The 24,647-nt window shown below is 39.4% G+C and overlaps 1 protein-coding gene across 1 annotated transcript in view; it reads right to left on the reverse strand.

The window, feature by feature from the left end:
* Positions 1 to 1,007: 1,007 nt before the first annotated feature.
* Positions 1,008 to 24,647, reverse strand: part of LOC145768300 (tubulin beta chain) — a 56,250-nt gene continuing 32,610 nt past the window's right edge. The window contains exons 3-6 of the mRNA XM_082579778.1: positions 21,153 to 21,360; positions 20,822 to 21,066; positions 3,966 to 4,360; positions 1,008 to 1,297 (exon numbers count right to left, since the gene is read on the reverse strand). Coding sequence (XP_082435904.1) covers positions 1,082 to 1,297; positions 3,966 to 4,360; positions 20,822 to 21,066; positions 21,153 to 21,360 — 1,064 coding nt within the window. The 3' untranslated portion in view covers positions 1,008 to 1,081. The remainder of the gene's footprint in view (positions 1,298 to 3,965; positions 4,361 to 20,821; positions 21,067 to 21,152; positions 21,361 to 24,647) is intronic.

The raw sequence follows: 24,647 nt of genomic DNA on the forward strand, positions 1-24,647 counted from the left end.
CAGAAGGGTCGTTTTCCTATACCTTCTTAAGAGACTTCATTGCCGTATCTTCCTCGCAAAGCAAATTATATAAAAAAAAAAAAAACGATATTTCGCATGCACAAGGTGTTGCTATAAGTTCAGTTTTTTCCGTCAGTAGAGCTGTTGCTGCAAATTTACCTTGCATTACTGCTACAAAGCTAAGAAAAGTAAAAATAATGAAAGTTGAGAATGAGACCCATTTGGCTAACTTGGAAAGTTCCGACGAAGACGAAACAAGGGCCGTTTTCTTATACCTTCTTAAGAGACTTCATTGCCGTATCTTCTCCACAAAACAAATTATATCGAAAAAAACGTTTTTTTTTACAACTTATGATGCACGGTATTTGTTTTGCTCCTAAATAAGTGCTTTTTTGTAATATTTCTTTAATGGCTCCCACCTGTGATTGATTTTAGCAAAAAAGTTAGATCAATTTCGTCTTTGTCGGAACTTTCCAAGTTAGCCAAATGGGTCTCACTCTCAACTTTCATTAATTTTCCTTTTCTTAGCTTTGTAGCAGTAATGTAAGGTAAATTTGCAGCAACAGCTATACTGAATTAAAAAAAAATTGAACTTGTAGCTGTTGCTTTAAGCTTGCTTGTTCTTTAAGCTTTAACCTTGTGCATGCGAAATATCGTTTTTTCGATATAATTTGCTTTGCGAGGAAGATACGGCAATGAAGTCTCTTAAGGTATAGAAAAGCGGGCCTTCTGCGCATTTTGACACCAATTTCGTCTCTCTACCATGTTCCGTTACCGAGTTACGGAAAATCCCTTATTTTTAGCCCCACACGAGTTTCGACCACGCGGTGCCACATCCAAATGACGTCATAATGAAAATCAGTGGCCAAAATCCAATCATACGCAAACCCGAACGTTTTTAATTTTAAAAGTGTGGAAAAAATGAAACACCCTACTACCCAGTCTGATGCTTGCTTTTTTTGCTTCTGGCGACCTTTGCACCATAAAACGAAAATAAAACCTTCGAAGGCGTTGTCTGACTTTATTGACTTAAAATAAAACGTTGGTTAATTACGAGTTACAATTTGCAGTTTCTCTTAAATTAAGCTTCTTCATCTTCTCCTTCTTCCTCATCGAATTCCCCTTCTTCCTCGGCTGTCGCATCCTGGTATTGCTGGTACTCACTAACCAAATCGTTCATGTTGCTTTCGGCTTCAGTAAACTCCATCTCGTCCATTCCTTCGCCAGTGTACCAATGCAAGAAAGCCTTACGACGGAACATAGCGGTGAATTGTTCGGAAATGCGCTTGAACAGTTCCTGCAAAACATACAATTTGTTGAAGGCTACGAAATACGCATAAATCTGAAACAAAAACAGTAGGCCTACACTAACTGTTCTATAGCAGTGGTTCTCAACCTTTTTGTGTTAGCGGACCACTAAATATTGTTATTTGAAATTTTAGTAGCCCATATCACGTCTTTTGAAACAAGAGTTTCATTAGTTCCGACGGGACATGTTTAAAAGAATTAGATTAACTTGTGATGCACTGATGACGAAGTTTATGAGCTACCCTCTATGCTGGTTTAATGTTTTTCTATAAATTTTATCAAAATTAACAAATTTTTGCGACCTTTACATAAAGTATTCGTTTGTAATCCATCATGACAAAGCTGAGAGTGCTCATAGGCTGCTGATTCACGTTTGCATTTCTAATTTAAGCATCGATCACATCTGCTGTTTCAAAACAATCAACTTGACCATAAGTTACATAAATACATAATAGGATGGGTCGAAATTTGGACTTTTTCTCTTGATTTCATTGCTGAAAACTTTCTTTCTTGCGAATAGTCATAAAAAGACATTCCTGAAAGTTTGAGCTTGATCGTCTTCATTTGTAAAAATCGCGATTTATAAAGCTACCTGAAGCGATTTTTTCGAGGCTTGAAAATGCATTGTATTGAATAGTGAGTTGTTTTTACGAGATTTGAAAACGTCATAACTTACTTAATTCTTATTGTAAAAAGATGATTTATGCGTCAACAGATTCAATATAATTAGTAGAATCCAATTCATTGTGTACTGACTCCGAAAAATGATGACGTCATCAAACAGTAATTTGCAAAAAGCGATAAAACTGATAATTCTCCATGCTTCAACTCTTAAGTTATTTGATAATGAATTAATGTACTTTCCAAACATAATCATCATGCTGGTACTTGATGACGTCACCTACATTATTAAATTACATTTCAGTATGAAAATATTGCGTGTTTGCGATAGATAATGTTAGATAAGGATCGCTATCAATTAGTTACACTGTGCTGCGTTAATTTTCAAAAGACGTCATTGATGACGTCATCATTTTTCGGAGTCAGTACACATACACAATGAATTGGATCTTACTAATTATATTGAATCTGTTGATGCATAAATCAACTTTTTACAATAAGAATTAAAGTAAGTTATGACGTTTTCAAATCTCGTGAAAACAACTCCCTATTAAAAACAATGCACTTTCAAGCCTCAAAAAAATCGCTTCAAGTCTCTTTATAAATCGCGATTTTTACAAATGAAGACGATGTTCGGATCAAGCTCAAACTTTCAGGAATGTCTTTTTATGACTATTCGCAAGAAAGAAAATTTGCAGCAATGAAATCGGAGAAAAAGTCCAAATTTTGACCCACCCTAATACATATACAGTAGTGTGCAAATTAATTGGGACAAAGAGAAATTTTCACATATTTTGAGTCCCTTTCATGTATTTGTCAATAACTGCCAATTATCTAGTCATTTCCCGGCGTGACGTGACAAAGTGATTTTGCGAAACAGCATTAAAGGCCCTAAAAAAACTAACAAAGATATTCAGCGAGATTTGGCCTCCGCAGGAGTCAACGTTGACTCATCAACAGCAAGAAGAAGACTTCTTCAAGCAGGAAGGAAAGTCAGAAGACCTCAAAAGAAGCAGATGCTAACAACTGCTATGAAGAAGAAGCGACTGGCATGGGCCAAAAAATATAAAAAATGGGGTAAAGAAGAGTGGCACAAAGTTATTTTTTCATATGAAAGCCATTTTGAAGTGCATGGCTACAGATCGCAATATGTGAGGCGAAGTGCAGGTGAACCCTTAAATGCTTCACACATTGACCAAGCTCCAAAACATCTCCCAAAGATGTTTTGGGGTTGTTTTACATTCAAAGGCACTGGAAGATTATGTCCAGTTGAAGGGATGATGAATTCTGCTAAATATAAAGAAATTTTAAAGAAGAAGTTGCTTCCAACGATGAAAGAAGCATTCCTAGATGAAAGCGGTATTTTCCAACAGGATCTTGCACCCTGCTGCACGTCAAAAGCAATGCAAAAAATTTTTAAAACAACCAAATTGAATGTTTTAGGATGGCCCGGCAATTATCCTGACCTGAACCCGATTGAAAACTTGTGGGCTATTATCAGAAAACGTCTTCAAAAGTCTGATTGCTCCACTAACATCAAACTGATAGAGGCAATAATACGAATTCGGCACCATGATGACGGAATCAAAAACATCTGCTCAAACCTTGTTAATTTCATGCCAAAGTGGTTTCCATGCTCATTCAAGCTAAAGGAGGACATATTAGGTTTTGAAACTATTGTTTGCAATATTAAATGTTTTTACATATTAAATTTCATTCTTTTTCAAAATGTGTGGTATTTCTCGGTTTGTCCCAATTAATTTGCACACTACTGTACATAACCTTACAAAAAGATTAAAGTCTTTAATATTTACTTTTCTACTTTCAAAACCTCACCGTCGTTCGACGCACCGAGGCGTCGAGACGTCCAGTTTTGAGAAAAACTGTATTACTTGGCCTACACAAATAAAGCGTAACAATTTTTTTAAATTTTGTAATTAGTCAATTATGCTACGAAATCGGAAACTTCCAGAAACCCCTCCTTGAAAGCGGAGCCCTTGGGGACAACGGACCACCGGCTCTATAGGAAACACTACCTGGATTGCAGTGCTGTTGCCAACGAAAGTAGCTGCCATCTTGAGACCGCGTGGTGGGATGTCGCATACAGCGGTTTTGACATTGTTAGGGATCCACTCGACAAAGTAAGAACTGTTTTTGTTTTGGACGTTCAACATTTGTTCGTCCACCTCTTTCATGGACATGCGACCACGGAACATGGTAGCAACAGTGAGGTACCGCCCGTGTCGGGGATCACACGCGGCCATCATGTTTTTGGCGTCAAACATTTGTTGCGTTAGCTCGGGCACGGTTAGTGCGCGGTACTGCTGACTTCCTCTGCTGGTCAAAGGAGCAAATCCTGGCATAAAGAAATGAAGTCGAGGGAATGGAACCATGTTCACAGCCAACTTGCGCAAATCGGCATTCAACTGACCTAAAAAAGGCGCATAACATTAAGTTCCACTTTTTAAAATGTAGAACTCCGTGCTGGTTACGTCGGATGAAAAACATAATTATTCAGATTTCATTAAAAATTTAAGCAAAAAATTAGCAACTATACACTATTTCTATACAGTATATTACACAGGTAGAAAAATAAAGCATAAAAATTCCAAAACTTTAGTCTAAAATTAATTTAGTCAATATGAATTTTTAGTCAAAATGATTTAAAATTTATATACATATAAATTTAAAACAAAATTAGATGTAGTTGTAAGGGAAAACAGCGGGGAGAACTGTCACATAATCATGCATTTCTGATGAATGATTGTAGTCAAGTGGGGTAAAAAAAACAGTGGGGTATTGGGGTTAAAAAAAAACACTTACCATTTTACATCAAAAATGAGTATTGAGTAGATATTCACTCAACTTTTTTAGTTTCTGTTTAAATGGTCTCTGATGAATACTTTGAGGGGTAGAGGAAAAAGATTGGATTTGACAAAGAAGAGATGTGTTAAAAAGAGTAAATATGGCCAGCAAAGGGTGCAAAAAAGGTTTGGAGGAATTTATTAAAGGTTTTTGCTCAGTTTTAGTGATAGGTAGTATGAATGTTTAAATGTTACATTGTGAGGCTACTTGATGCAACAAAGACTGGGGCCTCCAAATGTTTGTGTAGATTATTATTGAATATTGAGGTGTTTTTTTACCCCAATAAATTTCGTTGATTTGGGGTAAAAAAATAAACAGTGCATTTTATGGAATGTTTTGGCTTCATATTGGCGGAATGGCCCATTTCGGCGAGTCCGATTCGGTGAGTCCGATTCGGTGAGTCCGATCCCTTAACGGGGGATTTTTTCAATTTTTTTTTTTAATTATCGGGTACCGTAACCTAATTATCATTGCCGTTTTAGGATTAGGGGTTAGGGTTAGAGGTTAGGAACTCACCGAATCGGACTCACAGAATAGTAGCAGACCCTCATATTGGTGTTACATCAACTTCCAACCAGTATATCACCAAACGATACAAAAACAAACTTCTGGATGATCAGTGCCAATGTATGCATGTGTTATGTATGATCACTTGATCTTTGTTGGAATTGGGGGTCCGAGTTTAAGATTAGTGTTGCGGGTTAAAAAGATTGCGCTTCTTCATGGCACAAAGTTTCTTTAGGGAGAGTAGAGCTATTAGCTGTTTCACTGAATGTTAATTAAATTATTTTATGAATGTCACATGTTATATTTTTTCAGACGCTAAATTAAGTACTGTATTCTGCAATGCTTTCAAAATAACAAAATGTCAGAAGCTCCTGTTGCTAAAAAAGCAAGACTGAGACATTACCATTCTATTGAAATAACATGTGCATGATGTTTTGTTAAAATAAAATTTTAAATTAAAATTATGTGTATTCAAGTAGTTAAGGTTGAGTGTGCAAACTGAAAGGGTTTGGTTAATTCTAAGTCAATTACGTATTATTTTTTATTAATGACTAAGATTGAACACCGAAATGGCCCGTTTCGGCTAATCTGATTCGGCTAATTCCCTATTATCACAAAATTCCAAATCCAACGACGCCTTCTATTTATTTAGAGAATGTTGTATTTTATTCCACAATATCGTTTCTTTTATAGTTGAAATTATCGAAGCTTTAGATGAGTGGGGTTTAGACCTAACCACTGAGATCTTAAATCATATTTATGACACCGGAAACATTCCTAGTGATATGGTACGTTCCATATTCATAACTTTACCAAAGAAAACCGGAGCAACAGAATGCTCACTCCACAGAACAATTAGCCTTGTGAATCATCTAACAAAGATCTTACTCCGAATCATGATGATGAGATTGAGACCAAAACTAAAATCGGAAATTTCAACAGCACAGTTTGGATTTGTTCAAGACAAAGGGACCACAAAAGGAATTTTTACATTAACACTTTCACTGCCAGCGTTTTGAAAAAATAGAAGTTTTCCTCTTCCTCCTGTTACCATGGTAATGAAAAAATATGTTGCCAAACTATTGAAACGCACTTTGTAATTTTGGAGCAAATCGGTGTTGCAATTGATCGTTGAAATGACCATTGCATTTACAAGCACGCCAGTCAGCAAAACAGTTTTTTTGCATTGAATCAACCTGTTCAGATGTGAAATCACTGTAAAGAAAAACAATAGGCCAACTGAGTGATTCAACGTATTCAGACATTGAATCAATGTAGCCTAGGCTAAATACGAACTGTTAGGCTAATTCGGTTCTTTGAACACATTGAATTGCTTTTGTAAATGTTCCTCAGTTGCAACCTATACCTAGTCAGCAAAAGTTCCTTTTTTACACGATTTTCTGGCGACGTTGAAACGATGTAAAAATGACAGGGTTTGCTAGCCGGTAGCTAGGCTACTGTACCGAAGTTTAACTTAACCAATTAGGCGGTTGCAAACATATTTCCTTTCGATGAAACCTATAGGCTACCACGTATGGTTTGCCTTTACATTACATTCAAAAGTTTTGTTGACATCATAGCATGGTCATGGCCTATTCATAAGAAAATGTTTGCTTGGATTTTTTTAGCAAATAGGTTAAGGTAGCCTACAGGACTTCCAGCTAGTACCGGACTACCGGTAAGCAGTCTAGTGACCCAAAATGAATAGGTAAATTAGTCTAAACCTTAAAAAATAATAGAATATTTCAATTACCTTGCTACATAAAAAGTAAGCTCTTTTACATGAACTATGTGCATAGTTCAATACACTTTTTTGGCTCAATATACTAGTAGCAGCCTGGCGTCATAGCTCTGGCATCAGACCTCAGGGCTCTCACAAATGAAAACCAGAAAATCCCTAGAGCTATGTCAAAAAATCCCTAGATGGCATGAAAAATCCCTAAAAATAATTAGCGTGTTACATTGGATTTCGAATGAAATGTAGCCCACAGCATTTCCTTTCATTCAATCGTTTCAACACTATTTTCAATTCAGCGTGCTAGATAATTCATTAAATTTTTTTGCACAGTTCCGTATCATCTTTCAAACATCATTCAAATATCAATTGAATACTAAGATCTAAGATAAAAAAGTGAACCACGGCTAGTTTGTATGACAGGCTGACAAAGTTATTGCAAGTCTAAACAAATGACAGTTTTTACTCAGATATTGTGTAATTAAAATAGTACAAAATAAAAGTTGCAAAATGATATCCATGTGACAGGTACACTTCACTGTCACAAGTCACAACATCAGGATAGCCTTACATAGGCAACTACACTGTTGTTGCTACCAAACATTACATAGGTAGTGTCAGAATGAATATCCGACAATGTTGCACATTGGCAGTGGCATAGCCAGAAAAAATTGGGGGGGAGGCAAATATGTGATGAATTCAAGAGAACGACACAGTGTTTGATTTGAGACATTGCCACCTGATGTGCGGTGGCGCCAGTGGCGTAGCCAGAAAGTTTTTTTTTGGGGGGGGGGCCAAATATTTGATGGATCGAAAAGAACGACAAAGCATTTGATTAATGGCGCGGCAGTGGCGTATCCTGGGGGTTGTGCAAAGAGAAGCAATAAAACTCGTGGGGGGGGTTAGAGCGTGCCGAAGGCACGCGTATTCTAGGGAGGTCCGGGGGCATGCTCCTCAGGATTTTTTTGCAAAATTACACTAAAATAATGGATTATAACGTTTTCTGGAAAGAATTTTAGGGTAATATTTGTATGCAATTTATTAGCATATAAACAGCTATTAACTTATCAAAGGTAGCTCTTGCACACGAACGGGAAAAAACTGTGGCTAAAATTAAAGAACACCAAAAACTCGGCTAGGCTACACAAAAACTACACAAAAATCCAACAGAGTAAGCGATTCTGGAATTGCTTCCACAGATTAGTTAAAAGAAGCGCAAATCGCGTAAACTTTGGGCGATTTACGATTTGCAAAATTTATTGGCGTCTTTCTGTGTGTCTAAAACAAGTCAAGGGGGGCGTTAATAGCCAGATGTCTTGGAAAACGATATAAATTTCTACAAATTTTGTTATATTTTCAACAAAGGGCTCAACTTCGGAATCAAAACTTTGAAATTTGGGGGGGGGGGGCATGGCCCCTTTTGCCCCCCTGGCTACGCCTATGGGTGGCGTATCCTGATGGATTTAGCAAGGGAAACAATAATACTTTAGGGGGTTAGAGCGTGCCGAAGGCACTCATATTGTAGGGTGTCCGGGACATGCTCCCCCAGAATTTTTTTTGCAAAATTGCACTCAAATAATGGATTATAGAGCTTTTTGGAAACACTGTTAGGGTAATATTTGTATGAAATTTATTAGCAGATCAACAGCTATTCACTTATTAAAGGAGGCTCTTACACAACAACGAGCAAAAACTGCGGCTAAAATGAGAGAACACCAAAAACTCAGCTATACAAAAACCCAAAAACTAAACAAAAACCCAACAGAGTAAGCGATTCTGAAATATTATCACATGACTCTAAAAGAGCGTAGAAACTCGTTGAAACGTGTCGAAGGCCCAAACGTAAAGTCACGTACGCCAAAGCAGCGAAGAAAACGTTTAAGATATGACCTTGAATTAATTGAAAAAACATAAACCAGCAATCTCACCCTGGGCCTAAATATAATTATTTCTCGTGACATACAATTACAATCGGCAACAAGTTCTGGAGGTGTTAATTGCCAGATGCCTTGGAAAACGATATAAATTTATACAAACTTTATTATATTTTCAATAAAGGGCTCAACTTCGCAATCCAAACTTTGAAAATTTGGGGGGAATGGGCCCTTTTCGCCCCCCTGGCTACGCCAATGCACATTGGTATGCCTTTGCATTCAGTGACTGCTTGATTGCACTATATAATATGCCTTCTGCTGTGTCATCATTAACTTCTAAAAGGTCAAGGAACTGGGTTTTAACACACACACCTTCTACATCGCTATAGACTAGGCCTACAACAATGCCCAGTTGTTTTGCGGTTGAAACATCCCTAGCTTCATCCGGCCAGTTTCATCCATTCCTCAGAAAAGGAAACAAAACAAAATTTACTAGTTAGCAAACTATGCAATACGATTTGCAAGAAATTGTAAAAAATCCCCAAAAAATCCCTAGATCATCAAAATCCCTAGAGTTGTCCCTAAAAGTGGCTAAAAGTTCCAATTTGGAACTAAATCCCTAAAAGTGAGAGCACTGTCAGACCTTGAAGTCATTGCTGAATTTCAATCTTTTTTCACACTGATTGGTGTTTTGATTATCATTTAAATTTTTAAGATTTGATGGGAAAATGGGTTAAAAAACGTTTTTTTTTTTTAGTTTAAAATTGAAGCAACCTGTCAGGCCCCAGGATTGGCAACACAGCAAGCCCTTTTGGGGCATTATGATGTCATGGGGTGATAAATTGCATCCTAAATGACAGGATATCCTGATGTTAGTTTATCATGGCAGAGGAATCAATTAGTATGCAACGCAAAGGTGAGGTTTTTCTACATGATGGCTACATGTTTAACTAGCTCAATATAGTGCACTGCAGACAGGCTTAAGAAATACTGGCGTTGTTCTCGACGTGATGAGAAATGCAAGGCTCGCATCCACACTTGTGCGCAACAAATCAGGTAATAATGTGTTATGATGACTATATTTTGATCATTTGAGAAAATGTTGTGCCAAGAAATGTCAAGTACTTGAATTGTAATAATCGCAACCATTGTTTACTTGAATTGACGTTGGACCTGGGAATGCACCACGGACTGGCCTACCCTAGTAATTACAACTGCTTTGATAGTGACGTTGCGCTATTTTAGAATTAGCCGAATAGTAGCAAACCCATTGAACACGCCCTTGAGTTTTCTGACTTATGTGCAATAAGGTTTCGACTAGTGACGTTCATGAGGCGTCAACATAGCAAAGTGGTCCATCGGATATATTTTTTTAAATATAGTCCATGGGCCAAAAAAGGTTGAGAATCACTGATTTACAGTATAAAACAAAAATTCAAGACCAAAGCAATGATAAAAATCAACAAAAATGTTAACAGGAAAAATAATGCTTTTAACAATGTCACCAAACTGGTCAATGGTCATGCTTGAAATTTTCCAAAAGAATTGCCAATCATTGCTTTTAAGATTTCAAGAAAATGAAGGGGTGTACCAGCAAACCTCTATAAGATTGGCCCATGAATGATACAAGGATCCAGAGGATACAAACTGATATGCATAAATCAAGAAGTGAATAAAAAAAATAACAGTAACCTCTCAAATCTCAAGGACAATGTCTAAAAAGACATTATAAAAAGTAACTACGGATACTCGGACAGTGGTCAGTGTTTCGATCTTCCGATCTCTTCAGCGTAGTAAAATGAAAGTGGAAAGTTGTCTTGATGTTTTGAGATGATGGTTTCTAAGAGTGATTTTAATAAACAAATGAGAAATGAACTTTTACTTTCAGACTCCAGCTAAACGTAATTTTACCACCAATTAGAAAGTGTGATTTTTTCGAGAAAAGTTATGCTAAGCAATAGGGGTGTTCAATTTCGATTATTTGAATATTCGAAATTTAATTTGTTTTCGATTTTCGAATTTCGATTTCGAATATCACAACTATTCACCAAACTGCAAAATGTGATTTTATTGAAAAAAACGACATAAAAATTCGCTAGAAAACGCGAAAAAAAGCCATGAAAATTTGCGAAAAAAGAACACAAAATAACGTCTACAGCTCCAGGCCCATGTTGGTGTTTATGAACACAAGCTGATCGACATGGTCACCCTTCAGTCGGGATCTCAGCTTCATGACGGTCAGGCCAGCTTTTGAAAACGATTGCTCCTCTGGAGCCGAGGTCGCTGGGATCCCAAACACTTCAAGTTCATCTTCACAGCGAGCGATTCACTGCCGCGACATTTCACTGCAGAGTGCAGAGGTTTCGACTCAAAAGCGACATCGAGTACGTTTGCAAGCGCATAAAGCTAAACGCACGCTCCGTCTACGTAGCAAATTATGTTGTTTTTGAATGCATTCAACATCTGATGACATTGAATCGACACAAAATGATAGATGTTTGCTATGTCCCAGGCAGCAAAATCAGTCATTTTTACATTGATTCAACGTCTGCAGACATTAAATCAATGTAAAAATGACAGATTTCGTTGTCTGGTGTTGGATTGTAGCATCGCAACTCGTTCATAGTGATTATTTATCGCAAAGCTGTTGCGGTTTGCATTCAAAAAGTGTTTTCCTGCTGCCGATCGCTAGTTGATCTATTGTTTTATGTATCAATATTCAATACAGCATAAAAAGTTGCCCTCACACAGAAATATGCGTGGGGGCCTGGCACCCACGCAGGCCCGTAGCCAGCCAGGAGCCTGGGGGACCTCGCCCCCCTGAAAAAAATGTTGCCCCCTCTTGGCAAAATCTCAACATTCTCGAGCAACAGCTACAATTATAATGATTTTGCCCATTTAAATTTGTTCGCCCTCTTCCCCCTAAAAAAAAGTTGCCCCCCCTTGCGCTGCGGTCTGGCTACGGCCCTGCCCCCACGGCTTAGGCGCCTATGGATTCGGTAAAAAATGGATAAAACTGCGACAAAGCTCAGCCTACACTTTCTGCTATTGCACAACCTAGCGATCTTCATTCTTGAGAGAAATTTGTGAAATTTGGCATTAAAAATGCCAACCTGGCATCCCTGGTGCAGGACTGCCCGTTGGACCCGCGAAAGCGTGTGGTAGTCACGTGATCGACGATGCGCATGCGTCGACGTCTTTTTTCGCTTGCAAAATGCGACAAGACAGATTTCGCGCCACTTGCGTTACTTTCAACCGCGTTCAGCCGAAAGGGCTGCTATAATTTCGAATATGTCCGATACGAAAAACGAATTTCGAATATCACCTTAATCGAAATCGAATCGAAATTGAACACCCCTACTAAGCAATGAATGGAATTTATAAAAAATAAAACCTTGAGAAAATAATAGGAATTTGTCACCAAGCTAGGACATAGCAATCATCTTGAGATGGATTCAAAATACAAGAAACTGGATACTAGCGGCACGGCACATATAGGACATAGGTATTAAGATTCAAATTTCACCTTGTGTGGAACTACATGTACTTGAGAGGTTTCCGTCATTTTTTTATTCACTTATTGCTTTTAACCCTTTTATTCTCCATGTTGCGATGTGGAAACGTATTTTTGACCTAACATAAAATCTTCTCCTAAATCGTACCAACTTGCTTGTGGTTGCGTTTTGAGGTGCATTTCAATAATGTGGAAAATGGAGACTAGGCAAAAGTAAGTGCTGCTGAGTAAACTTTACTTTTTTACCAACTTCATTGTTTGTTCTCTTAAAAGAGGTTAATACTTTAAAATTAACTTTCTAAACTTATACATATATACAGATATTGTGTAAATCCTTTCAGTTTCAAATGCCGAAACCTTTTTCATGTGTTGCAATATGGTAATATCAGTATTCAGTACAATACACAACTTTTATTAAAATCTTCTTTTTGCTATGCCCGTATTTACTTCTTATACTCGACATGTTTTACAGATATTACACTGTAAATGATGTCCTTCAGAATTTGACATTGAATCTCCTGATCGCTTGTGTGGAAATCAAAGAGTGCTACTGCTGAATTACCGGAAAAAATTAATGATGAATCTGAAGATCACTTACCAAACCAAGCAAAAAAACAAAAATCATGAAAAAAAGTGCACCCTGAACAGGTGGTGGAGGTTCTCCTTCACTACTATTAACGAATCCAATGAATGTTTTTTTAGAAAACTCCCATGCTATTCTTTCTTCGGTGGATTTATTTGATTTGTTTTTTGATGATAATTTAATGGAACTAATAGTGGAGCAAAGTACAGAGTAGTAGTAGTCCAGTTTTAATCCGGTGATGTCCCCGCTACCAAGGGTGGCTGGATTCACCTTCAAGTGTCGCAATCACCTACACTCTGCCTCCACATCGATCTGTCTAACTCTTAACGCATCATCTCTTGTCAAGTCCACCTTGCTGCTTTCCTCCTCAACTTGCCTTTTCCACATTTTCTTGGGTCTTACTTGTTTTCTACAAACCTCCCCTTGCAACTCGAACGCTCTTCTCGAAACATCATCTTCATCCCTTCTCAAAACATGCCCATACTACCTCACTCCATTCGTCTTCACCAACTTATCAACATTCTCATTCAACCCAAGCAAGTTCATAAGTTCTTCAGTATTCCTTTTGTCCATCACCTTCACACCACACATTGCTCTCACCATTACTCTCTCAGTTCTTCTTAAAATCGCCAATTCGTTTTCCCATTTCACTTCCGTACAGATCTCACGCAACTAGTATAAATCCTTCCTCTCATTTTCAACAGAAATCTTCTACCACATAACAACTCTCGACACTCTCTGAATTTCACCCAACCAAACCTTGTTACGCTTCACAACCACCACTTGCAATCTGGCATTCAATCTATCTCCTAGATCAGGGCTTCTCAAACTATGGGTTGCGACCCCAAATGGGGTCGCGTAATGAAATTTTGGGGTCATAATGAAATAATTGGTCGTAATAATAAAATATTCATAAATAAATAAAAGAAAGTCGTATTAATAAATAAAATGAAGTATATAATGAAATAATCGGATAAGCACAAGGAATGAATACCCAAACCTTTCTGACCTAGCCCTTGACAAACTCTTGCTCTTTTGCACAACATATTTATGTAAAGCGGCATTCTCAAAACTCACCACCAACAAGTGTAAAAACCGATCCTCTCTGGAAACTGTTGAAGATGCTCTTCGCTCTGCTTTGTCTTGTATCGTTCCATGAATGGATCACTTGTGTAAGAAAAATCAAGCGCATCCATCCCATTAAATGATTTGTTTTTGTTCACTTTTCATCATGTTAGCGGATTTTTTTGTGATTCGTAAATTGGGTGCATTTGTATTGTTTTGTTGTAGTCTTAATTAGGGTCGGATTATTCGTTTGTTATTTCTTGTTTTCATTCGTTGCTTTTTTCATGTTTCATTGTTGTTTTCATGCTCCTTTCGATATTGTGTTATTACTTCAGTAAGAGTATTATAAAGTAAGCCAAAAACAAATTGAGACAAAAGAATTAACCTCGTTTTTAATGTCATTAACGTGGATGTCCCCATAATGGGGTCGCATAGAAATATATTTTTCAAAATGGGGTCGCAGAACAAAAAAGTTTGAGAAGCCCTTTCCTAGATAGCAATTTAAGGCATTCACTGATTCAACTTTGTCATTCAGCATTTCAACAGGACTAACAATTCCTTCTTCAATCTTCTTGCATCTTTCACATTCAAAACTATCTCCGGATCTGCATGTCACTCGTCATGTTACTACAACCAGCAGTCAATGTTATGATGCCATGAAATCGGTTCATCCAATCCTTTATCTCGAACAATTGCAACTATTTCATCATAATGCTAAGTTAATTGTTACATCATAAATACAACGCTGAAGCCATGAACTCTATAAAATATTTCTTTATATGCGGAAAGAAAAGTGGATTATTATGAAATCCTGTCGTCTTCTTCTTCTTTCGTTTGAGACTAGATCAAATAAAATTTCAGGGCAGGTGATGGAGAGCCAGGTAAGTGTAGCTTCGTCCAGCGTTGCTATACCATGGAATGGCCCGTTTCGGCGAGTCCGATTCGGCTAATCCGATTCGGCTAGTCCGATTTGGCGAGTTCCCTATTCGGCGAGAGCCTTTTTCGGCGAGTGCCCTTTTCGGCGAGTTTTTGAAATTTTATTTTTGAAAGGGAATTATCGGGTACCGTAGCCTAACTGTTTTCACATCGTTTTAATGTCGCTGAACGTGCAGAAAAGAATTAAAATAAAATGTTTGAACTATTAAATTAAAATTCGTCATGTCAGTTCAGTTCAGTTGTTTTTATTTCTGACCATCATATCAAAAACAATACACGTCAACATAGCAAAGGTAGAAGCGACAAAACGCGAACGCTAAAACGTGCTTGAATTCGTCATGTCCGTTCAGTTGTTTTTAAGTTAGAAGCGACAAAACGCGAACGTTAAAACGTGCTTGTGACCGAAGTAGGCTAAGTTGTTGAGTTGAAAGAAATTTGGCATGGTTGCAACACCTTCAGAAAAATTTAAGATATGAAGGAAAAATAGAAAAAAAGAAAATGTTACAAAAAAAAATCATGTTTATATCTATAAGTTAGTACTTTTGAATAGTTAAAATGATTAGTTTGGATCAACAAATGTGTGGCCTACAGCTTGGATTGAAAGGAAATTATCAGGTACCGTAGCCTAGTTATCCCTACCAGCAAAAATTTGTTCCAAGAACCCAGTTAGCCTAACAGTTCATGTTGGCTCTTTTCTTTCCACAAAGATTCGAACTGTCATACGCTGCTTTCGCCTTGTAACGCTGTTCTTGCCCGCTCGGATCAACATCGCTCTGCTTTCAATGCATTGATCAACACGATCCCCTGATCAACTCGATGCAGCCTCAAAACTTCTACCCCAATTTTCTATTTTTACCGGAAATGTAGCCTATCAGTGCCTCTGGTTTCGATCGCTAGCCTCCCCGACCCAGCTGGGTGAACCTGCCTCAACGTCTGGCCAGTGCACATCCGTGCTCGCCGAATGAAAGCTTACTCTTCTCCAGTGAGTATTAATTACACTCCCACCTATATATAATATATATATATATATATATTTTTTTATTACAGTATATTGATTCATCGAGCCTCTGCTCCACATTTTTATTGAATATTCGTCTGCCACGAGAGCCAAATTATCCTTAAATGGTTCGACTCTCTTCCTCGTGGGAGACCCCAATTTTATCCGCTCTGCCTACTGGCAAACCGGGTATAAGAGTCAAAGTACCTGCGCGAGGACGCGTGAAGGAGACGTGGGCGCTGCCCGGCGGTCAATTACTGCCGGTTCCAGCGTCCACACGCGACGGGTCGCCCGGTCCGTCGCAGGGCTTCATTCTGGGCTATGCAGAAAGAGCCTGTCTCCCTGGCCCGCTCCGCCATTCTAAATTTGCGGACGGGCCATATAGTGTTTCGATCCACACTCTCCCTCCACAGGTACCTCGACTCCCCAGCCTGGCCCCCGCGACCTAAGCTGGTGGACTTAACCCTCCGGGTGCATCGTTACCCCATAAATCACGCCGCTCCCCGCCGCCGCGGGGTGTGGCAGGCCGGTTTCTTAAAGTCTTCGACCTGGCTATGTTTGTTTGTACTCTCTCACCGTGTCAATCTTTTGTATCGTGAGCTACTGATGCGAATAAAACAGTTCAACACTACGGTGCGATACTGATGAGCCCAGCCTCATGGGCGAAACACGTGTCTATCGCTGTCTATTCGATGCTACAATCGGCTGCCCAGAAACTTATAGTTCATTTTTACATTGTAGTAACAGAATGAAAAGGCTAACCAAATGTGTGGCCTATCGTTTTAACGTCGCTAAACGTTGAAGTCGTGTAGAAAAGAGAACTTTGATGACTAGGATACGTTGCAAGCCTTAAAGCAGCCGGCGGCCATCGCCGCTAAGTAGTGCTTGAATGACCGCCGGTGCTACCTCCTCCGTCAGCCAAGTTTGGCCTCCGGTTTCTTCTAGCCAATTATTTAATTTCGCAATAGAATGATCGTGGATTAAATGTCGAAAATATGTAGTATCAAATAGTGACGCAGAATTAGGTCAGCGCATCATAGTCACTACTGTTGTATTGAATATATCCAGCTGCGATCACCAGCGCTGTAAGTCTTGTTTGCAATTCCCGATGTTTATTTTAACGAAGTGTTAATCCGAAGTGCTAATTTACATCGGCTGGCAATATTTTCGTTTTTATATTGATTCAATGTTGTCGGATATTGAATCGTTGTTAAAAAGGAGAACTAGGTTAGTTGACATCCGTGGGTAAAACACGTGTCTTCATAGTTGAGAACGCTGTGGGTTAGTGACTTCACACCCTCAATGGTAACATCATAACGGAATAAATGGTCAGGTTTTATGAAAGGCGGTATGCAGTTGAAACAATTTACTGAGCTGCGAGCAGTTAAAACAATTTAGGGTCGTTGGATGGTCCCACAATACCGGATTACAATCCTGATAAAGCATTTAATGCGTGGTACAACGATTCTATTGCAGGATGTCGCCCAGACTTCAACAACGCTAAGTGATCATTTTAACATTGTTGCAAGTTTAATGCTATTTACTTGTGCTATCGTTATTGTATTTTGGCCTCCAAGCACGCAGATTTGGCCGCCGAGAAGAAGCTCTCGGTAGGCCACGATGGCTGCCGAAAAAAAAACACGAGTTTTAAGGCCTGCGTTGAAACTGAGAAACATTCACAAAACCCCTTCGATACGTTGCATTTTTAAGATTATGCATTTTTAAGATAATGTATTCAGACGTTGAATCAATGTACAAATGAACTGTTAGGCTAAATGGGTTCTTGGAACAAATCGAAGAGCTTCTGTGAATGTTTCCCAGTTTCAACGTATCCTAGTCAGCAAAGTTCTCTTTTCTACACGATTTCAACGTTTAGCGACGTTAAAACGATGTAAAAACGGCAATTTCTGCTGGTTGGGATAACTAGGCTACAGTACCCGATAATTTCCTTTCAATCCAAGCTGTAGGCCACACATTTGTTGATCCAAACTAATCAGTTTAACTATTCAAAAGTACTAACTTATAGACATTAAACATGATTTTTTTTTGTAACATTGTCTTTTTTTTATTTTCCCTTCATTTCTTAAATTTTTCTGAAGGTGTTGCAACCATGCCAAATTTCTTTCAACTCAATAACTTACTTCGGTCACAAGCACGTTTTAACGTTCGCGCTTTGTCGCTTCTACCTTTGCTATGTTGACGTGTATTGTTTTTCATACGATGGTCAGAAATAAAAACAACTCAACTGAACTGACATAACGAATTTTAATTTAATAGTTCAAACATTTTATTTTTATTCCTTTCTGCACGATATCAACGTATAACGATGTAAAAACGGCAATTATAATTAGGTAGGCTACGGTACCCGATAATTCCCTTTAAAAATAAAATTTCAAAAACTTGCCGAAAAGGGCACTCGCCGAAAAAGGCTCTCGCCGAATAGGGAACTCGCCGAATCGGATTAGCCGAATCGGACTCGCCGAATAGTAGCAGACCCGCTATACCATGCGTTCCATTTGGTGCCTTATAGATCGGACATTCGAGAACGACATGGTCAGCAGTTTGTTGCTCCGCACCGCATTCGCAGGCCGGTGAGGGAGCCAAACCCCATTTGTGCATGTTGGAATGGAAGCGACCGACTCCGGTTTGGATTCTGTTGAGCTTGACCCAAGTCGGCCGAGGCAGGTCCATACTAGGGGGGCGCGCCACCGGGTGAGGTATAAAACGATGTAGTTTCGTGTCGGTGGCACACCACGCTGCATTCCAATTGTCTTCCATGAAGTGTGCTGCGCTGATGGCATGATCGCTGAATGGATGTAGTAATTCAACAGCAGCTGGCACAAAGGGGTGTCTTGACTTTAATTGCCGGGGAGATTCCTGAGGTGGGATGTTGAGTTTTGCATGAAGCAAGTGATTAGGATCCCTCGCCCGGCGAGCAAGGTGTATAAGGGCTCCCTTTCGGCGAAGCTCAGCAGGTTGGATGCCTGCAAGGATTGGTAAATACTCTGTTGGAGTTGGGCGCAGGCATCCAGTTACAGTTCGCAATGCGTCATTGATTGGGCTGTCGATGAGACGGGTGTGGGGCTGTGGGCACTGCGGCACCAGGCAGAGGCGCAGTATTCAGCAGTGGAGTGGACCAACGCCAGGGTTGCAGTGCGCAAGGTGTCAGCACCTGCACCCCAAGTTGTGCCTGCCAAACGTCTCAGCAGGGCGACGCAAGATTTCAGCTTTTTGCGTAGTGACTGTAAATGGTGACGGTATGTGAGTGACCTGTCAAGTGTAACCCCAAGGTATGTAGGTTCTGAGCAGGGCGGCAAAATTTTGCCGTTAACGGTCACTTTCAGGTCACGTTTTGCCTCCCTGTTGTTGAGATGGAAGGCTGCCGTCACAGTTTTACTTTCGCTGAGCTTCAGTTTCCATTGGTGAAGGTATCCAGATATGGTCGTCATGTCTTGGCTCAACGTCATTTCTAATGATTGCCAGTCTTTCGCAGAGTGCAAGATGGCCAAGTCATCAGCATATGCATATTTGTCAGATGTTGTTGATGGTAGGTCATGCATATAGACATTGAAAAGGAGGGGAGCCAAGACTGATCCCTGTGGGACACCGTTTTTGAGTCGCCGCAGTCTACTTGGTTTTCCGCTTCCGGTGGTAAGGGTAAAACTCCTGTTGTGGATGAGTTCCATGATCATTTTGACCATGTGCCTGTCAGGGAGTAGGCGGAGTAGTTTGTAGACTAGGCCACGGTGCCAAACAGTGTCATAGGCTGCTGTTAGGTCGATAAAGACAGCCCCCGCTTTCTTTTTTGCCGAGAAACTCTCCTCAATATCCTGAGTTAGTAGTGTGACTTGGTCTACAGTTGACCTCCCGTGTCGGAATCCAGCTTGTTCTTTGGGAAGCAGTGGGTCAATTATTGGTTCGACACGAGCGTAGATCAGTCTCTCAAGGATCTTGAAAGGGATGCAGAGCAAGGAGATGGGGCGATAGCTCTTTGCATCGTCTAGTGGTTTGTTTGGCTTAGGGATCGCGACAACCAGAGATCTTCTCCATACTTTAGGAATCTTGAGGCGGCGCAGGCAGGACGACAGGAAATCGCATAACCAGGACTTTAGAACATAACTAGCGTGCATGATAAGCTCTGGACATATCCTATCTGGACCAGGGGCCTTATCAGGTTTTAGGTGCTTGAGGGCAGCATTAAATTCGCTCCGTGAGAAGGAGCTAGAAATGCTGTCCTGGTCGGGTGTGTTGATCTTCCATAGCTTTTTCACTTCTTTGGTAACAAACCGATCGGAGGTACGATCACACGGCGTGTCGTGATAGTCGTGATAGCCTGTCGTGATATCCAAATTCTAATTTCAGATTTGAGCTCAGCGCACATGAATTACTTGAAAATGATTGTTGGTTTGTCTTGTAAAAATTCTTGTTGACCAGTGTTTGAGTGTAATTTGACACACTTAATAGCATCTAAATGACAGTGGGCCCCACCAACATATCCTGATTCCTGATGCTACACTACAGTGTGCGCACTGCGCACCCTACTTGACAGGCACCTAACAGACGTGGACCCTAAAAGTCTGCATAGTCGGTTGGTAAAGGTCACAACTTTTAAATTTTAGTTGTTTGTTTGAGCATTTTGTTGAATGGAGATTTTCGTTGCGTGTTTTTAAATGAAGATTTTCGCAACAAAACTTGTTTCACTGCAAACCGAAATTTTTCAGCTGAACTGGTACACATAAACAGATTTGAAATGTATACAACGGCAAACTTATGTCAAGCAAAATACTTTGAATCTTTCAATAGAGCATTGATGTACCTGGGAACCGCAAACAGGTTGTGACACCGCTCATTGTAGCGGAAACGAGATGATTCAAGTCGCCATAAGTGGGAGTGGTTAGTTTGAGCGTTCGGAAACAAATGTCGTACAGAGCTTCGTTGTCGATGCAGTAGGTTTCGTCAGTGTTTTCTACTAGCTGATGAACAGAAAGTGTAGCGTTGTAGGGCTCAACCACGGTATCGGAAACTTTGGGTGAAGGCACAACACTAAAAGTGTTCATGATCCTAAAAACAAACACTATTTAGTACGGTATTAAAACTACTGTACTTAGAAGTAGTAAAGTTACAAAAGCATTGCCGCTAGTTCTCACCTGTCGGGATACTCTTCTCTAATTTTGCTGATTAGTAGAGTCCCCATCCCTGAACCAGTTCCTCCTCCAAGGGAGTGGGTTAGTTGAAAACCTTGTAAACAATCGCAACTTTCAGCTTCTTTTCGAACAACATCAAGGACGGAATCTACAAGCTCCGCACCTTCGGTGTAGTGACCTTTTGCCCAGTTGTTTCCTGCTCCACTTTGTCCTTCATGCGAAAAAAACTTTATTAGCAATACACATTACACAAGTTAGCAGCAAAACCGAATTTCTTCAATTTTAATGGATTTTAAGGTGTTAATTATCAATAGGACAAACACAAAAAAGTTAAGCCAATATGCTTAACAGGCCTCATGGTACATATTTACAGTTGTATATAAAGTTTAATAAACGCACTGCTTCTGAAGTCGGTGTAGACTAGAGCTAGTCTTCAATTTTTTGTAAGTTGACGCTCAGACCTATGGCGACCTGAATCACCTTGCTTGACGATGAATATTCTGATGAAACTGCTTGCCTCGCTATAAGTGCGTAAAACAAGTGGCCTCGGTAAATAGGGATTGTTAATGTTCTAAGTCAAAAGTGTTGTTAAAGGAGCTTGGCCAGTTGGCCTGGCAGTAGCGTTGTTGAACTAATTTTGTTGCTGTGGTATTCTAAGATAAATATTAACATCTAACGCTGTATACTGGATACGAAATGCGTTCTTTTCTAGCATAAGTCGACCTATCTAAAATGTTATTAGTGCAGCCTGCCACAGCTCTCCTTAGTGCCAAAGTGACTAGGCTGACTTGCATGCAAAAAGGGTTGGTGACCCTGCTTTAGATAAATGGGGTTTGGACCTAACCACTGAGATCTTAAATCATATTTATGACAATGTCCGAAGTATTCCTGGTGATACGGTACATTCTATATTCATAGCTTTACCAAAGAAAACTGGAGCCACAGAATGCTCACTTCACAGAACAAAGATGCTGTGTGAGTCATCCAACAAAGATCTATCTTACTTCGAATCATAATGATGAAATCGACAACAAAATTAAAACTAGACATATCAACAGCACAGTTTGTTGCAAACAGAAGGAAATGAAGTGATTCAAAAATGATTGAAAAGGAACTGATTCCAGAAGTGGAATTTTCATATTAGAAGTGATAACAGGGAAATGTTTAGAAAAGAACAAGGATCTGCAACTGTGTTTTATAGACTTTTTCAGGGCTGCGATTTTTGGGGGGGGAGCATCACGTGATGCAATCATAAGAGTGCTGACTTACATAAACTTTCTTGTGCCAGGTACTTCAAAGCAAGGTCTAAAAGCGACGCTTCACACGAGAAACTCCCAAGGCGTCAACGCCGCCATTTTGAACACTGCGGGAGAATGCTTTGATTGAAGTTCCAACGCCTGGCATCAAACATTTCACCACACACGTTTTGTGCTATTCGACACAACGGGTTTCTTTTATAGATAAAATAACCGAAGTGGGCTACTTTAATTGTCAACATGTTTGTAAGTTTGGATTTATGTCTGACTTATGCACTTGTTGTTCCAAGATTGCAAAAATGTTTTGCAATGTGAATAAAGAATAGTAGACAGATAAACACGGTTGCAACTTGACTTCAGTTCCATCCACCAAAAGGGTTTCTGTGATTACGTAATGGGCGATTTTGCATTTGCATTCACAAAAGCACACAACCCAGCTGGCAAAACCCGTCGTTTTTTCATTGATTCAACGTCTGCAGACGTTGAATCGAAAAAACAAGAAGCAAAAAATATACTAGAGTAGTCTATCACGAGTCACGACCGCACTGTTTGATTTGTAGTTGATGTAATAATACCAAAAGTAGCGATACGCACGCTGTTACGTTAAATAACTCAGGGGGAAAAGTAAGTTAATTTTGGGTTGATTCAACGTTCGAGTCAGCACAAATCTATTTAATTTTCCTGGCAAGTTACATTGAGTACCCAGACAGCAAAAATCATCATTTTTACATTGATTCAACGTCTACAGACGTGAAGTCAATGCAAAAACAACAAAATTTTGCTGCCTGCATAACAATGCCCAAGAAGAAATTTACGTTTGTTTTACATTAATTCGACATCTAGCGAACTTTAAATTATCATAAAATAACGTTAATAACCACGTACCGGTAACAAATTAATATCTCACTGCGAGAAGATTGTCTCGATTTACGTTTACGCTAACATAATTTCGGCACAATTGAGATACTGCGAGCAAACACGAGTCTGTTTGATAAAGAACTAGCTGTCAGAATAGGAATCATAAAACGCTGTATGGGAGGATGAAGCTGTCGCATCGTCACTGGAATACTTGAAGACACAAAACTGCCCATTCATGAACGCGCAATGCCATATGATCAGAAGCATTATTTTTCTTTTCTGCTGAAGAACCGTTTATCCAATTTTGTACTACTTTTTTAACTTGACCCCGTTGCTTTTCTAATTCCGATTTGTTTCCGTCATAAAATTGTTTACAAATTTTGCAAAATACCACACTAGCTTTTCCTTCTGTTTGATAATCTATAGCAGGTAAATTCCACTTTTAACTGTATCTTCTTTCACGATGATTTATATTCGCAACGACACCGGTAAACAATAAGCATTCGATGAAAAAATAACTTTTGCGTAACAATAAGCCGGTATTTATAAGGTTGCAAACTTTTTACAGTTCACAAGAGCATTGTCAGCGCATAAAATAGCTTGCGTGATGCTCTGGGCGACCGCCGTGTGACACGCGATGAAGAAGCGCATAAAATTTCGTTTGATTAAACATTAAAGCATACGGCAATTGTCGCAGCAATCCGAGATGTGTTGATTTGGCGACGGCAATGTTTTTGCCGTCGTAGATGGAATCACTCAACCAGCGTACGATTAAAAACTTAAAGTGACTCTGATACCACACAACTTGTGCGGTAACTCGCCGCCAAACGCTTATAATCTGACTCTTGTGACGTCATATTACTATTCGACAAACAAGCGTAGAATTTTTGGTCGTTCGACAAGAAAGAAAAAATCGCAGCCCTGGACTTTTCTAAAGCTTTTGACAAGGTTCGACATATGCTAAATCAGGAGTGTGCAACGTGCGACCCGCGATAACCCTTAATAATGCCATAAAAAAAAATAACAAAAAATTACTTTTTTGTGCCTGCAACTAGTAGAAATCATATGTTAAATAAATGTGCGGCCCGCAGTTTCACCCAGTTATTTATATCTGGCCCTCCTGTAATAAAGGTTGTACACCCCTGTGCTAAATTATTCCAAATATTACATTCCTTTGATATAGATGGAAAAGACCTTAAAGTCATACTAAAGGAAAAACCTGACTTGGCGATTTTCCACGTTCTTTGTGTTAACATGCTACCATAAAACGATTTTGAAAAAAATTTGGCCCCATTGCGGCCTGACCACCATTGCGCGCGTGCTTTTGTCAGAGGTTTCAAAACCGGAATGGGCTTGAGCAGCGAAGCATGCGATTATACAGTCG

This window comes from Aplidium turbinatum, chromosome 4 (assembly GCF_918807975.1).
Source record: "Aplidium turbinatum chromosome 4, kaAplTurb1.1, whole genome shotgun sequence".
Taxonomy (NCBI): Eukaryota; Metazoa; Chordata; class Ascidiacea; order Aplousobranchia; family Polyclinidae; genus Aplidium; species Aplidium turbinatum.